The sequence below is a fragment of the Synchiropus splendidus genome, chromosome 14 (assembly GCF_027744825.2).
Source record: "Synchiropus splendidus isolate RoL2022-P1 chromosome 14, RoL_Sspl_1.0, whole genome shotgun sequence".
Lineage (NCBI taxonomy): Eukaryota > Metazoa > Chordata > Actinopteri > Syngnathiformes > Callionymidae > Synchiropus > Synchiropus splendidus.
In genome coordinates this window covers 4,289,569-4,304,255 of record NC_071347.1, presented here as the reverse complement: position 1 = coordinate 4,304,255, position 14,687 = coordinate 4,289,569, and the positions used below count along the sequence as shown (strand labels likewise).

At 46.9% G+C, this 14,687-nt stretch overlaps 1 protein-coding gene across 2 annotated transcripts in view; it reads left to right on the top strand.

The window, feature by feature from the left end:
• Positions 1–13,547, top strand: part of cttnbp2 (cortactin binding protein 2) — a 56,661-nt gene extending 43,114 nt beyond the window's left edge. The window contains exons 6-23 of one of the 2 annotated variants that reach the window (XM_053884740.1): positions 592–691; positions 1,800–1,950; positions 2,573–2,758; positions 4,225–4,342; positions 4,421–4,687; positions 6,086–6,181; positions 6,856–6,935; positions 7,624–7,710; positions 7,829–7,928; positions 8,116–8,283; positions 8,357–8,529; positions 9,920–10,098; positions 10,165–10,379; positions 10,443–10,604; positions 10,712–10,757; positions 10,837–10,936; positions 12,080–12,184; positions 12,301–13,547. In XM_053884740.1, coding sequence (XP_053740715.1) covers positions 592–691; positions 1,800–1,950; positions 2,573–2,758; positions 4,225–4,342; positions 4,421–4,687; positions 6,086–6,181; positions 6,856–6,935; positions 7,624–7,710; positions 7,829–7,928; positions 8,116–8,283; positions 8,357–8,529; positions 9,920–10,098; positions 10,165–10,379; positions 10,443–10,604; positions 10,712–10,757; positions 10,837–10,936; positions 12,080–12,184; positions 12,301–12,618 — 2,651 coding nt within the window. In that variant the 3' untranslated portion in view covers positions 12,619–13,547. Of the gene's footprint in view, positions 1–591; positions 692–1,799; positions 1,951–2,572; positions 2,759–4,224; positions 4,343–4,420; positions 4,688–6,085; positions 6,182–6,855; positions 6,936–7,623; positions 7,711–7,828; positions 7,929–8,115; positions 8,284–8,356; positions 8,530–9,919; positions 10,099–10,164; positions 10,380–10,442; positions 10,636–10,711; positions 10,758–10,836; positions 10,937–12,079; positions 12,185–12,300 lie in introns of those variants that run through there. The other variant, XR_008416502.1, reaches the window with a different exon arrangement.
• The last annotated feature ends 1,140 nt before the right edge of the window (positions 13,548–14,687 follow it).

Below are 14,687 nucleotides of genomic sequence, written 5' to 3'. Positions count from 1 at the left end.
GAAAGTTGAAAAAAAAAAACGGAATAAAATTCTGAATAAAATAAATATGATCAAACCATGTCTAAATATCATAAAATAAAAAGAATATATTTTATTCCACCTCCAAAGAAAATATAAGTAAAATGTAAATGAAAGTATCGCCATAAAATGTTCTAATTATGGTTATTATATTATTATTATAAAATGCTCTCCTTATGGTTAAGAATCACTGCTTGAATTTAATCAAAATGAATTGAGATTAATAAGCAAACTAAATATACCTCCACAGTGTTAATAAGGAATCAAAGCTCATAATGTGAGTTAGTGGCAGCACAAGACATTATAGTGTATTGAGCTCTAAATAGGGTGTGATTTCTCTATTGTGCGTGTCAGTCTCTGCTCTAATCCAGCTGGTCACATGTGTCAGGGATTATCATTGTAATCTGAGCATTGCCATCTGCAGTGGAAGATCAATAGATGGCTGGCCATGAACACTGATGCTGATCATCTGAGGTTGTTCCATCACACGCCTGTGTTGAAGTTACATTTTCTAACTGATAAATCTAATCTGATTTACTGAAGCCTTTTGTTTCTGTCCTTTGTGTTTTCCAGAGTGCGTCAAGCTGCTGCTTTCTTCTGGTTTAGCTGCTGATGTTTCTGATGAAAACGGATTTACTGCTCTACACTTTGCTGCTGCCCACGGACACCACAGGTGAGCTCCTTCAAACCCGCCCAGCAGATCCGCCACACACTTCCAGAAAACAGAGCCTGTGTTTTGAGAGGACCCTTTAGGTTGTCCCTTCATCTGTAATGGAATCACCTCAGATTGTGGCTCATTTGCGTGTATGTGGTGTGTCGTACCACCGGGAGAGAGCGATTCCACACACTTCTTTTTTTTCCTCGCAGGTTTTCACACTAAAAGTTGTCTAGTTGTCATTTTAACATCACTATGCCGCTGTGGCTTCTGATCACTGGCACTGATTCTGATAGGTGATCAATCTGTCAGCATCGGCGAGTGCCAGAGGGCTGACACGCTGGGCCAGCTGAGGAATGTGCAGTGTTGTAATATCTGATCTGTGGGCTATTAATAGCAGGAGGGTTTCCAAAAGAGAGACACATTTACACAGCGTGCGAGTGGCGGCCTCTTAAGTATCGTACCATCGCTTGTGACTCAGGTGTTTTTCTGGTAGCGGTGTACGTGGAAGTCCTGTGCACAGGGACCAAAATATCAGCAGATTTATTTGACACTTTATTAATTTACCGGTGCTGAAATGTGGGTCAAGCATGCCACATGACTGGAATAATGGCAGTGTTGAATGTCTTGCTCATGTAGGAGCAGTCGCTGCCGGTGCCGCACCGTCTGAGCTTGGAACATTTAACCTATACTACAGTGAGAAATATTAACATGAATCAACGTTTTTGAAACTTTTTTTTATTACAAAACAGTTGCTTGACTAGAGTACATTTTAATCTTTTTTTTTTTTTTTCATTTGGTCGCCTCAACTTTTCGAGCCAATTCTGGTCCGAGTCCTGTTTGTCTTCTCAGACATCGATACATATAGTAAGAAATGCTGTCAAGGTTTATCAGAACACAGTAAAATCTTAGTCCCAGTAACAAATAATTCTGACATCATGTAGGGTTTTGAGCTTAATTTTTCCAACTTGCTGCTTTGTCACTTCATTAACTGCACTTTCTTTTTTGCATGTTTTTCTTTGATGCCTAGAACTTCGGATCACATTGAAGTATGGGTATCAGTCGGCTTTTATTGAGTGGTGTACAGCGACGTGACTGATCTTCACCCCCAACTCTCTCCCTCCAGCTGTGTTCACGAGCTGCTCTCTGCTGGAGCTGCTGTGAACGTGGCAGCCAGTTCGGGTCAGACCCCGCTGTTCTCAGCCTGCGAGGCTGGGTGGCTGGACTGTGTTCAGGTCCTGCTGGCCGCCGGGGCCGACTGCACCTCAGCCAGCGTGGTGAGTTCATGGTTGCCTTGTTTCAACTGTGAGTCGGCGAGTCTTCATGCTCTGGCAAATATCTAGTGTCCCTCAATAGTGAGGTCAGCCTTGGGTCCACTCACTCTTTCTATCTTCTCCTGGCACCTGTCAATGGAGGAAGTCTCTTAAAAAAGTCGTCTGCTGGGATACATCACCTCACTCTGTCTCTCTGTGTGGATATTGCTCCGCACTTGGCTGGAACACTTTCAGTGCTCTCACAGTTTGCGGATCTAATTGGTCCAATCTGAGTGATAGATGAGCTTTTTCGGTCTCCGTGGCAACCATAGTGCCCTGATGGTTGCTGCGTGGATTGCTATATTTAGTTCCCTGCTTTGTTCCACTCAGCCACAGTCTCAGCGACACGCTCCTGAGCCCAGGTCTATTTTTAGCAGAGCGTGAATGTCGATCAGTGTGTCAGAGATGATGATTTAGACGACGGTCGACCGGTGCCTGGTCATCGCTGATTATAACTCCATTAGTGATCAGTAATTTTTCATCACTTTCAGTGTTGGATTTGCTCTAACAAGGTAACGCTCAGCAGGATGAGTCATCACAGTCTCCACATTCATGTATGACTGACAGGTCCACTCTCTCTCTGCAGGACGGCTGCACTGCTCTTCATGCCGCGGTGCGTTCAGGACACGTGAAAACACTTCATCTCCTCCTGCGCCATCCAGCGGAGAGTGATCCCACTCTGACCTCTGACCCTTGGACTGTGACTTTGCTGAACCAGGCCAACAATGATGGATGGACAGCGGCACACATGGCCGCCGCGCTTGGCCTCAAGGTGAGATTCGGTCACGGATTGGCCCGAGCACAAACACGAGAACCTGTCATCTTGAATGTTTTCAACAGTCAGCCGTCAGCCAAAAACATAGCCCGATGAAGTTGTATTTTTATTCCAATGAACCCTGTGTTAAGCACGAAAAATGCTGACTAATGCTAGAAGGATTTATTACTGCTGACACTTTTGTCATAATAATAATATTTCAGCCTTTAAGAGTGTTCTCTCTCGCCAACAAGCGTCCGTCTCCCCTTGGTGGGCTAATGGGACGTCTGACCTTACTGGCTGGAACAGCCGACCAAGAGTCTGACGTGAATATAAATTCAATTACTAAGTTGTTTTCCCAGCCAAATGGAGCGTATAAGACCTGCACTAAGTCTGAAATGCTGATGAAGACCCAACCATGACTCATCAGGAGTTAGTTCAATAATGCTGGAAAATTTAAAGAAAGTCTTTCTAAACGTTGGTGATGGCATCTGGACGCACAAGCAGAAATTCCTCCTCCTCTGTGGCAGCTCTGTGCCAGTTCTTCTCGCCTTATCTTAATGTGTTATATTTGAATATTCAACATTTCTGTAGTTTCCCTCCAAAAATTCAATCTTTCAGACATGCGTTTCTACAAAGCAGGGTGTCTATTTGTATCATAACACTGCTCCCTGGACTGAAGCCCTGACAGCATGACTCGTCGCCTTTCAAGGCCAGCGTTCATTCTTGTCTCTGATGATGCTGCTACATGAAGATCTTCCATCCACTAAATAAATTCAGTTATCTTTGTTACCAACTGATTTCCCAGCTGGTGACCCACAAGCCTGGTTATTCATCTGCTGCCTCACTTATCACTTGTAGTTCATCCTTCAATCGTGACAACAAAGCAACGTGCGCTGGTGACTGCGCCCAGCCAAGCCTCTGGTATCATGGAGATGTTTCACCTGTTATTGTTGCCGCTGACATGAATGGATTTCATTGAAAAAAAATGAAAATGACTCTGAAATGAGTAATGAACACATGCTGCTACAACACTGGCTGCTTTTTAAATGTTCATTATGTTTGAAAATGAGTTGGAAGTTGGTAGTGCTGTTTCATATTTGCCACATGAGTCTCGCTAAAAACCATGCTGCTCTTTCCAGCCCAGATTTGCCTTAACACCTGGACGCTACTCTCTCCAGCTTTCAGAAAAACTGAATAATAAAAATGGAAAGTCAAATAACAACAGAGAAGGTGTTCAAAACTGAACAAAAATAGTGAGGGTGTGTCACTGAGACTGTGGCTGAGTGGAACAAAGCTGGGAACCAAATATAGCAGTCCCATCCTGCCATTATCAGGCAAAATGTTTTTGGCATTGTAGTGTAAAAGGGGTTAATATGAAGACCTGGACCTGTGTGTCTTGTTGGTATCTAGAGTTTGCACTTTCAAAATAAAAGATTGATTCGATTGTTGAAGCGACATGGTTCTATTGGTTCTGTTCCCAGGAGTGTCTGGAGGTTCTGTGCAGTCACGTTGAGCAGGACGTCGACAGGCGGGACAAGTGTAACCGCACGATTCACGACGTTGCAACTGATGACTGCAAAGACCTTCTGGAAAACCTCAGTGAGTGTCTCCCTCTGGATTTGGTTAGTTGGAGTTAACGCTGTCTTATTGAAGTGGGACCTCACTTCTGTCCTGCAGGCCAGTACCGGGTTCTGGTCCACCTCCAGTACCCGCAGTCCTTGTGTCCAGTGGAGGAGTTTGTCGAGGATGAGGAGGAAGGCGTCGCTCGCTTGGTCCTGGGCACGGTCACTGTAGACCGCTCAACCAGCTGGTCTCAGCTAAGCTCCGCCCTCGGGTGCACCTTCACGTCACACCTCCAGACTGTCTGTGGAGACGTGAAGAGTGAGCCAGGACGCCGTCCGCCACTGGGCCTCGGTCCTGCAACTATCGCTTCTGTCGTCATTGGTGAGAACATGAATCCATGTATATGACCATCCCTAGTGTTCACGACTGGATATGTGAAGCATCTCACATGTACCATTCTGTCCTTCATAAACTGTTGAATAATTCATCGGCCTGAGCATGTGGTGAGCGTCACTGCAGTGTTTCTGTTCTGAGCGAGATCAAATGTCTTCAGAAAGGGAGACAGGGCGCGAGTGTCGTGACATCTGCCACCTTGATTCTCTGTCACACCTTCCCTCTCTCTTACACGGGAGGAGGCTGAATCTGTTGGTGTTTTCAGAGAGGTTGATGAAAGAGCTCACACTCTGGCTGATGTATAATGGATGAACTGTGGGGGGAGGGGGAGCTGCACCAATTTAGGATACAAACCTTCAGTAGTATAAAACCGCTCCATGGTTCTGCTACAGTAGTGGACTTTTATACAGAGTTCAATTGGAACAGTTCATTTACTGTGACTCTTTCGGAATGTGACCAAACGCTGGAAGTAGCGCTGCACGGTTGTGGCCAAAAAGATAGTTATTTTGATCAATATAGTTAGTCATGGTGTTCAGGAAAATATTGGTAAAGCTATAATATAAAAAAAGTGGAAAATATAACATTAGAATGTAAGATCAACCAAGAATTTTAAGATTTACCGAAGACGAGTGGAATACTTATCTGTGCCGTCTCTGAATGTGAGCGCACTTCAACACGTGGTGCAGTCTGAAGCCAACATCGCAGGCGGTGTAGTTAGATCATGAATCTGTTTGTCCAAACAATAATCTGCTACTGAGGCTCACATGTTTTAAGAAACCAGTTGATGGAATGAAGAAGCAGCTCGCGTCATCTGACCGCTTTTAACGTGTTTCATGAGCAACAATGGAAGTCGGATTAATCTAATGAGGACATAAAAAAAAACTTCCAAAGCAGAAACAGAAGCATCTCACATGCTCTTGTGCGTCGCTGCTGCTGCTGCTGCAGGGCATCACGACCGTCTCCGTAAAATTCTTCTAATCATATTTGCTCTAATTAGATCCTGTGAGAGACAACAGTCATGTGGCGCAGCTTCTAACCTCCATGTTCCAGTGATGAAACCTCGGAGATGTTTTTGTTTTTTATTTCATAAGACAACTGCTTGATGCATGATGATGCTGCAGATGTGATTTTATATGACTCAGTTATTATCTCACTCGCGTGCATTCATAAGCATGTAGATTGTAGAAAGTTAAGGGGGTCAGCAAAATTGAAATATGGAACATTGCTTCATAAGTCATAAAAATGTTTAGCTGCGTTTATCTTTTTCAAACTGTCCTGTAAAGGCTGAGATCTACATTTCTCCTTTAGATTTTCTCTTTACATTGAGGCCAAAGTAAGTCGCCACTTTAGATGTTCTACTGACCTGAAACCGGGTTTGTGTTCCAGGAGACACGGTTTGGCAGCCCAGTCAGGAGCTGCCTTTCTCCCCGTGGGACCTGGTCAGGAAGCCCCACTGCCAGCAGATGACCGTCCGCCTGAAAGGTACCAGACACAGTCGGAGGCTGGTCCTGCAGCATCAAGCCAAACATGCAGAATCACAGGCTGAATTAGAGCGAGCACACGCTGACATGTGGTGGATGAAAGAGCCGCTTGGCTCCTGTCTGAAGAGCAGCTATTGTTCCAGTCGCCACAGGAGGAAAAACAGATTGTGTGAGGGTCCATGAGTTGGTGGAACATTGGGTAGAAGTGTGTGAATTTGCAGGGACACTGTAAAAAAGGAAATTGCTTGATTTGAAAGTGTCTAAATAATGGGAGGAGTTGAGTCGCACATCAGCATTAGTTCAGAGAGCCATGTGGCCTCAGCCGAGGGTTTGGTGCTCTTGGATGCTTCAAGTTTTGGTGTTTCGTGGAGGATTATTTGGTGATGAGAGCATTGCAGCTGCATCTTTTATTAACGGAGACTGATGTGAATCTCCCGGCAAAAGAGAAGGGCATACTGTGACCAGGAGAGAGAAGCCAGCCGAGCTTCTGAGGATACCTGAGACAGTGCTGGAGTTCAGGCAGTAATGAAGCATGTCTTCTTGGGCGTCACACCAGTCCTCCCTCTCCAGTGAGAGACATGCCTCTGCATCACAGCCACGAACTTTGAGTGCTAATGTCACCTTGTGTTTGGGAACAGTGTGTCGTCATGACCAACATTCATGTCTCTTTGACAGGTCTGTCCGAGTCATGTCTCGACGAGTCTGCGCTGGATTCTCTGCTGCCACTGCCGCTGCTGTACAACTATGTTCGCTTGGTATGTGCGCACACACACACACACACACACACACATTCTATGTTGTCATGTTTTGTGGGGACCGCTCATTGCCATAACCTTTTAAATTCAGTTGTAATTACCCAGTTATTTAGAAGTTTTTATCCTAAAATTGAGGCTTAAACTTAAAATGTTCCCATATATCCATAAGGTCCCCATAAGTGGGTCTGTTTCCTATAATTGGTCCCTGCAAGTAACTAACAGAAGCTTGAGAAAAGGTGAGAAACACAGTGCCACCTGCTGGTTACATCTGTGAAATTACTCTGTGTTTGAGAATAGAATTTCTGTGAGTAGAAATAAAGTAAATAGTTAAAAATGCACTAGTGGTTTAGACACCATCTTAAAATGAAGAGAGAGGGTGGAGATGAATCCGTTGAACATGGACATTGTCCCGCTGCAGCTGCTTTCTCTCAGCCATTTCTCAGACGGCTCTGAAATCATCGCTCCCTTAAAGGAGGATATGACATGGCTGCCTGCCTGCAAAAATAAAACCAAGTAAATAAGAACCGACTTTAGGACGGCGGCGTTTCCCTGGCGACCGAGCCTGTGACTTCTGTCTGAGCCAACGATGAGAAAAGATTCTCCTCCTGCAGCTGCTAGTGTTGGTGGATGAGGAAGTGATGCCACTAGCTACAAAGGTGGTCTGTGACAAGGGCCCTGGTCTCTGCAGGTGGAGCAGTACGGGAACCTGATCTTCCAGGGGCTGGAGGGGAGCTGTCTGGACCAGGTGGCGCTGCTGATCGCTCGCTGCATCAAGGTGAGGCCCCTGTCACACCCCCAGGGCCCACTCCTCAGCTCGTAGTATTACTCTTTGTTTCCATGGCAACGTATCAGTACGTGGAAGTCACCCTCCACTCCTCCTGTCTTTGTCTCAGTCCAGGCAGGAGGCGGGGGGCCTCGTCTGTGAGGTGGTGCGGGTGCAGGTGGACGGAAGTCTGAGTAAAGACATGCTGCTGGAGACTTTCATCAGCTGCGGTGAGTGAAGTGAAGGTGGACTGAAAGATAACTGAAAGGTACCGGCTTTGAGAGATAGATGTGCGTTATGGTGACCCACTTGCCACCTGGTGGTTGTATTGTTTAAATGCAATGAGAACAGGAACATTTTCGCCACGTGTTTATCGTGAGTTTCCTGGGTTAAATCTGGGTTCTTCTCTCCTGTCAGGCTTCCTACTGCCAGTAGCAGCGCCAGGTTCCACCGTGCCCACGCAGCGCTGCGTTGTGGTGCTGCTGCAGGGTCTGGAGAAAGCTGCGTCCCTCTCAGGCCTTTTAGGAGATCTGTGCCTTAGTCTGGACAACAGAGACTCTGCTGCACCCCTGCTGCTTCACTCTGGTACCACCGCCCTTATCAGTCATTCTGTTCTGGTGAAGAATCCAGTCTCATCTCACTTCGATTTTCATCTCAGGCCCGCACCGTTTCTGCGCCAGCAGCTTCCTCATTGCAACCTTGTTTAGGCCCCGCCTCCAGGGCTCAGAGCTCCGCCTCCAACAGCACTTCCGCTGGGTGACGCTCCGCTGGGACCAGGAGCCGCTGCATGGCCTTTTGGGAAGACACCTGCGGCGGAAGCTGCTTCACCAGGTGGGAGTCCAAAGCTTTTAGTGCAAGGTGCTGTTTGGGAAATAGTCACTGTTTAGTGATGTAGTATTTTTTACACCAACTTTTACATTTGAAAACGGGGACCCAGAATGGGAACTTGGGGCGACGATGCCAGCTTAGCGTGGCGTGCGAACGTGGCCCAAGAGCGACTGTAACGGCTGGATTATATTGCATCCATTGCTGTCTTCTCAGAATGGCTCAGGAACCACCACACCGAGCAGTTAGTGCGCCTTCCAGAGCCTCCCTTCTGCAGCACACACTCATGGCTGCATGAAAACATTTTAAGCAGTTTCAGGAAAAAAAACCATACAGGATAAGCCATATATTCAGACGACCAGCAAAACACATGTACCCCTCAGGTGCAGTGTTCCCTCTAAGCTGCAGAAAAATGCGCAACAAAAATTAGTCCTGAATTGAATACAACAAAACGACAATTTCCAGACAACAGAGCTTCTTCATCTTGCGACGTTGGACCAATAAAATGAAGCGCTGACTGCGCTGTTCGACCGTGTGTATCTTTCCCCGCCGGCATTTTCCGCCTTTCCTCCAGTGCCACGTTGCAGATCACCGTCCACTGAGTGACGAACAGCAACTAGAAGAACCACTATTGGAGCTGGCTGATGTTTAGGAGCTCATTTCCCTTAAAGTCGCTCGCGGTTGGTCAAAATGTGCGCATGCACTGAGCCAATTGGCGCAAAGGAGAGAGAGAAACGTTCAGGTTTCAGAGACTACACACTAGTCAGTGAATGAAATCTGTTCCTGCTTCATTTTAGACGGTCACAGAAGACAGTGGCCTCAAGTGGACAAAATTCAAGACAAGATTCTTTATATATACAAGTAACATCCGACTTACGACCTGCTCGACTTTCGTCCACCCGTACCATTTTTTTTTTCAATTCAATGTCTGGCACCGCAGCATGTAGCAGCCCGGCATCAGTTACAGCAGCCCAGTCTCCCAGCATCTCACTCTCACACAGCCATCTACCACTACAGTAGCACCTAGAACCCTCACATCGGCTATTTTGAATGGCATTCGACTTACGTCCAATCTGACTTACGACCGGTTGGTTGGAGCCGATTCCGGTTGCAAGTCCGATGTTACTTGTATATATGTTGTGAATGTATTATGATTCAGGCTGAATGGCTTTTCACACATTTTCCATTCCTCAACGCAAATTGTAAACTCCCATCTCTGTTATAAGCGTGTATTAACTTATCACAGCAGTCACCACAGCCGACAGCGACAGGTCGCTCAAAGTGGTCCAAGTGTCGCTCAGAGAGTTGGAAAAATGAGAAAGAGAGGGAACACTCAGGTGTCACTTTTTTTTTATTTTTTTTTTACCACCACTAACGGACTGTGGTGGCTTTCCAGATGGGACCAGGAGTCTGGTCAGCTGATGGTCTGATGGAGAGGTCGGTGATGTGGATCAGTCAAGTCTGGCAACAGCTCAACGCTTGCCTGTCGCGCCTGGGAACCCACGAAGCCATGCTGGGCCCGGAGCTCTTCCTGTCCTGCCCCGTGGTTCACCCCAACAGCCAGGCCCTTGTCAGGTCAGTGTGTGGAAATGTAAGTGAGGAGGGTGGGGACCTCAAGGCTGAGCGGCTGTGTGTGCGCAGGTGGCTGGCCCGGCTGTGGAACAGCACAGTCGTCCCACGTGTGGAAGACGCCGTCATCGCCCGGGTGACAGCCAAACACTCCTCGTCTGTAGCGCCACCGTCTCAGCGCCCGGCTCTCTGCGGGCTGACCGCGGGGCAGCAGGCGGTGGTGAAGGCTGCCCACAGCATTCTGGTCAACAAGGCTGTCCTCTCGGGCTGCCCGCTGCCTCGCCACGGTGGGAGTGCTGCCCACCCTCTGCTCGCGGGGACCGAGAGTTAATGTGCATTTTCTATCGCAGAAATGGAGTTTCACGGCGCCATCTTCCCACTGTCTGCCATTGGAGCCTTCAAAGGTGGGAGGAAAGGTCGGGACAGTGCAAAGCTGAGGCGCTCCAACACCAGCCCCAGGAAGAAGACCAGTCCAGGGTCTACCTGGACCAGTGGCTGTTCCTTCAGAGAGGGTGAGAGAAGATCCGACAGCGCCCCCCTCAGGTCGATGAAGGGAACAGTTAGAGTCAAATGTGTTATTCATCAGCATTTAAAAACGCATGTCGGTCTGCGGTTACAGGGTCTGTGTCCAGCACTGATGTCAGTGTCAACGGCGACAGTCACAGGTCAGTCAGTCGCATCCCCGCAACACTGCGGCTGTTCATGTCAGAATCGCGTTTCACTCTTCCTGTTGTGCTGTTGCAGGGAGCCTGTGGGTCTGTCCTTGTTTTCTGACGATGAGACCGACCTGATCAGAGAGCTGCAAACCATGTGCTCCAGCAAGTCGGAGCCGGACATCAGGATGGTACGGACAAACTTCACCGCTCCAGTCAATGTCCCGGAGAAGAAAAACACAGCGGATGCTGAGCTTTGAGCGAATTCACTTTTTCAGTGAGAAAGTCAGATCCATCCATAGAGCAGTGATTCTTAACCATAGGGCCGGGGCCCATGGTTGGGCCTTGACCGCCTCCTAGAGGGCCGCTAAAACTTCTCTTGTTTTACACCTTTGGACCATGAGACACTCGGTGTTAATACATTAGCTGCATATGGTGGTGTGTGTGTCACTGAATTGACCTGACAGCTGCAAGTCTGCGATAGTTAACAACTAAAGAGAAGTTCTTGAAAAGAAAAAAATGATAAAGAAAGTTATGTTGTCCCCAACAATGAAGCAGTTTTGCAAATTTATTCGAACATTTTATGGCAATACTTTCATTTGCACTTTTCACTCTTCTTTGGAGTTTAAATAAAGTATATTATTTTTATTTTCTGAATTTTTTTTTTTTTCCAACAGTTTGCATCAAGTGTATTTTTTTCTTCTTATTTTCAATAGTAAATTTGATGACTTACACCTGGTTCTGCTGCTGGTGGGACTTTTCAAATATCTTTGCGATGATGACATGGTTTCATGTCATTCCACAAGGTTTTTGGTTTGTTCACGTGTGAGTAGATTAAATATGGTTATTGGTCACAAATGAAATCAAGAGTAATCAGTTCTATTACTTGAATGGGCCCCAGGTCCATTTGTTCTGGGAAAGTTGGGCCCCGAGATCAGAAAGGTTAAGAACCCCTGGTGTCGAGTTTTGACGAACAGACCCAAGAGGGTTAAATCTGTCAAGTGAAGTGTTTCTTTTGAATTATTGTCATGAAATGAATAGAGCAGTCTCGCGGCAGCTTTACACTCAGTAACTCAGCCGAGGCTGGGTGGGGTCAGAGGCTCAGCTCAGCTCCACACGGCCTGTTGACGTCCTTCGTGTTGAATGAGGACTCTTTAGAAGAACATCTAATGTCATTCCACAGATGCCATTTGAGCTAGAACTCAAAAGCAAAAAGATTTTCTTCAAAGTTTGAGCTGAAATGCCACAAAAGACGGAGATCAGATTTGCGGTTCGGCTGCAGTAGATCCTTATTAACCGTGTGTCTCACCCTCATGACGGCTGCTCTGTCCCAGATCTCTCGGACCAAAGACGACATGATCCTGTTCTGCTCCTCCAGTGATGACACGTCTTCTTCAGGCGCTGAGCAGGAAACAGCCACCCAGCAGCTCCTGCAGACGGTGAGTCCCAGTGTGTTGTCGGCCTTAAAAAAAAACAACAGTCTTCCTCAGAAGTGGACTGTAAATCTTAGACCTCAGGCTCAGTCTGTTGAGGAAAACCGTGTCTCTTCCTGCAGACCATCATCTGCCCGTCCGGACTAGACTCGGCCCAACCAGCCGTCCAGAACGGCGAGCGACGACCTGGTCCTCGCGCCAAATCTCAACTCCCCATCCCCAGCAGCAGGGGGCAGCAGCGAGCCTCCAGTGGCAGCAGCTGCAGCAGCAGCAGAACCCAGACGCCCAGCAGAACCAGCACCAACAGCAAAGCCAAGTCCACTCCGACCAGCAGCAGGAGCAGCAACGTGAACAACAACAACCACCAACCGCACCAGGAGGTGTGGATCCTCCACAGAGACCTGCATGAAACCAACAACAACAACCGCCCACCGCCATGATCTCGCTGTGAACCTCCATGATGTAAAAACTGACTTGACTTTGAGTATTTGTACTTGTTACACTGTATTACACTTGTGGGACCATGGTTTTAGACTATATTTAGTATTAGATGGGAGGCCGGTGCAGAGAGAGCGAGCGAGCGAGAGAGAGAGAGAGAGATGTGCTCTGAACACTTGCTGTTGCCTTATTCCAGTGTTTGAACGTGTGCAGCCCGACAGCAGCAGAGTCTGGTGGAAGCGGCGTTCAAACTTAAATACTGCCGTCGTCCCGAGAAGTGGAAGTGCTTGGACTGGATCAGAGAAGGTTTTACTTTGGTCTTTTAGTTTTTTGCTATTATTCAGTATTTGAAGATGTTTCAAGTGTTTGAACTAGTCGCTTTCAATACTGTCGACTTTAATCAGGGTTTTACCAAATCTATATTTGTAAATGCGTAGTACGTTGAGATGCTCTAGATTGGTGTACTGTGGTATGATGCTTGTACAGTGACGAAACCTTCAAAGCAAAACTGCTGGATTTAAAAAGAAAAAAAAAAAAAGAAACCAACATGTACATACTTGTTAGTAAAATCACCCCCGTGCAAGTGAGGGGGGGCAACGTGGCAATAAGTCAAACACGTGTGTAAACACAGGATGTCCTCCGTCTGCTTGAAGCCATAATGATTCAGACCTTTCCCTCCACACACCTTTCTTTCATGTGTCCCTCGAATCACTGTGTTAGAATCTGTTTTTTCCCCGTTCTTTTTTTTTTTTTTTTAGGAAAAGTTTATTTGAAAAGTGGACAATGTTTATATATAAATATAAATCTATCTATACATATGTACAGGAGAGAGTTTAGTGGACTATGATTTTGATCTGTATGATAGTTGTTTGAGGTTTAAAGCATTTGTCTTTCAAGCACAAACATTAAAATGGCACCGTCCAAATCTTCACCTGCCTCTTTCCCTTCATCCACAGCTGGTCCGTCAGTGAGAAGGTTGCGGGAGCAGGAGTTTCATGAGCTACTTCATGCACAGATGTGTCTGGCGTTTTAACACACACTCAACTCATTGAAGGTTCTTCCACAGACCCATGAGCAGTGCTTGGGCAGATGAGGCATCATGAAAACACGGATGCTGCTGTTGCTTTAGAAATGACGTGACGTGTCATTGAAGTGGTTGCACAAATCCAAAACATTTGACAGCAGACGGTGCCATCTGGTGGCCTCTGATAATTAGGACACTGTTCCATGAGACCTAATGTACCCATTGCTACCAAAGAGCCCTGTTGGAGGTCATTTAATTCAAAAATCTTTCTCTTCTTTTGGCCTCATGGGGCTGCCATAGCTAGTGCTCCTCCACCTTTATCTGCCATGTTCATCCTTCCAGTTCACACCACCACTCTTGACATCCATGAACCTGGATGACTGTGCTTCTCTCCTTGTGCACGGTGCTTCCATCTCTAACATCTGTGTTCAACATGTTCCCTGTCTCTCCTCCACGTGTCCAAACCACTCCTTAACTCAGTCACCTAATCCATCCGAGTCACTCCCAATGAAACCCTGCATCTTCTTCAACTCCTCCACCTCCAGGCTTTGTGTCAGAGCTGCTGTCTGTAAACCACACATCACAGCAGATCTATCACCACAATACCCAAACCTCCTGCCAGCATCAGGTCACCACTGAAGGACACACACAGAAAGGTAGCAGTTCAGGAGTGTCCAGTGTGTCTGAACATTGAAGTTTTCTGTATTTCTGCTGGGACAAAAATACTGCAGTCCTTGCTCAATTTGCGAACTAAATCATCAGCGTTCGCTATATAAAGTGAAGAGTGGTTCAGAAGAGGCTGAAGGTGAAGGTCTACATTACCAAAAGAACACTGTTGCATCCACTGTGTCATCAGATGAAGTTGCTACGTGTGGATCAAGACTCTGGCTCCGAGGCTGCAGACGCCCTGAAAGCAGAAGAACGTTTCAGTCTGGTGTTCTCAGTCCTCGCGGCACCTTGTGGGGAGTTACCTGCTCAGGTCAGATCCTGAAGACAGCACTCGCACTGCGCACCTCTCTCATATCCACAAACACACTTGACCAGTTG